Source organism: Alligator sinensis, unplaced genomic scaffold (genome assembly GCF_000455745.1).
Source record: "Alligator sinensis unplaced genomic scaffold, ASM45574v1 scaffold1667_1, whole genome shotgun sequence".
Taxonomy (NCBI): Eukaryota; Metazoa; Chordata; order Crocodylia; family Alligatoridae; genus Alligator; species Alligator sinensis.
This window is the reverse complement of record NW_005842504.1, coordinates 406,766-408,148: the sequence shown is the minus strand read 5'-3', so window position 1 is coordinate 408,148 and position 1,383 is coordinate 406,766. Positions and strand designations below refer to the sequence as shown.

At 67.4% G+C, this 1,383-nt stretch overlaps 1 protein-coding gene across 1 annotated transcript in view; it reads left to right on the top strand.

Annotated features, from left to right (window-relative positions):
* The window catches only part of SPTBN4 (spectrin beta, non-erythrocytic 4), a 26,518-nt gene that overhangs the window by 24,287 nt on the left and 848 nt on the right, over nucleotides 1-1,383 (top strand). Inside the window, exons 32-36 of the mRNA XM_025213054.1 lie at nucleotides 44-160; nucleotides 407-577; nucleotides 711-866; nucleotides 1,146-1,242; nucleotides 1,325-1,381. Coding sequence (XP_025068839.1) covers nucleotides 44-160; nucleotides 407-577; nucleotides 711-866; nucleotides 1,146-1,242; nucleotides 1,325-1,381 — 598 coding nt within the window. The remainder of the gene's footprint in view (nucleotides 1-43; nucleotides 161-406; nucleotides 578-710; nucleotides 867-1,145; nucleotides 1,243-1,324; nucleotides 1,382-1,383) is intronic.

Sequence of the window (1,383 nt, the reverse complement as noted above, 5' to 3'; positions counted from 1 at the left end):
GAACCAGCCCCCCCCTCCCCTTCTGACCCCCCTGCCCCCACAGACGTGCAGAAGTTCCCGCTGCGGATGAAGGACAACGACTTGCTGGTGACGGAGCTATACCGCGACCCCGCCGAGGATGCCGTCACCGCGCTCAGCGTCTACCTCACCCCCAAGACAAGTAAGATTCCCCCCGAACTGCTCAGAGCCCTCCCCACAGTCGCTGGGATTCAACCCCACCGGAGAAATAGTCGTTCTCCTGCGACTAGGAGAACGCAGGAGTCCTGGTTTTCACCCCCGCTTCCTTGCTGTATAACGCAGCAGGTCCTGGGAATAGGACCCAGGTGTCTAGGCACCAAGGGGTGGGAAGGGGGTTCGGGTGCCAGGCAGAGGCCATGGCTTGACCCGCCGCCCCGGGGCCCTGCAGGCGACAGCGGCAACTGGATCGAGATTGCCTACGGAACCAGCTCGGGGACGGTGCGGGTCATCGTGCAGCACCCGGAGACCGTGGGCTCTGCGCCCCAGCTCTTCCAGACCTTCACCGTGCACCGCAGCCCCGTCACCAAGATCATGCTGTCTGAGAAGCACCTCATCTCCAGTAAGGGCTGTGGGGGGCACGGGACAGGCGGTCTATGGGGCGGGAGTGAGGGGCACCGGCAGGGCTGGGGGTCGGGAGTGACGGGCACTGGGGGGCCGCGGCCCTTCTCACCCTGTGACCCCCCTCGTTGCAGTCTGTGGCGACAACAACCACGTGCGCACGTGGACCGTGACACGGTTCCGGGGCATGATCTCCACGCAGCCGGGCTCCACGCCCTTGGCCTCCTTCAAGATCCTGGCGCTGGAGGCCGTGGATGGGCACGCGGGCTGCAGCGCTGGCACCGACATCGGTGAGCTGGTGGGACGGGGTGGGGGGCCAGGGCCTGGGGGGCTGGGCTAGGCTGGGCTGACCGGTCGCGTGGCCCACAGGCCCCTTTGGGGAGCGGGACGACCAGCAGGTTTTCATCCAGAACGCCCTTGGCCTCCTTCAAGATCCTGGCGCTGGAGGCCGTGGATGGGCACGCGGGCTGCAGCGCTGGCACCGACATCGGTGAGCTGGTGGGACGGGGTGGGGGGCCAGGGCCTGGGGGGCTGGGCTAGGCTGGGCTGACCGGTCGCGTGGCCCACAGGCCCCTTTGGGGAGCGGGACGACCAGCAGGTTTTCATCCAGAAGGTTGTGCCCGACGCCACCACCGTGCTCGTGCGCCTCTCGTCCACTGGCAAGAGGTGAGCGGGGCCCTTGGGTGGGGAGTGGGGCCCGTCTTGATCTTGGCATCGAACCCAAGCCCACCCCACTCTGGTGCTGCAGGATCTGCGAGGTGCGCTCGGTGGATGGCGCCGCCATCACGGCTTTCACGGTGCACCAGT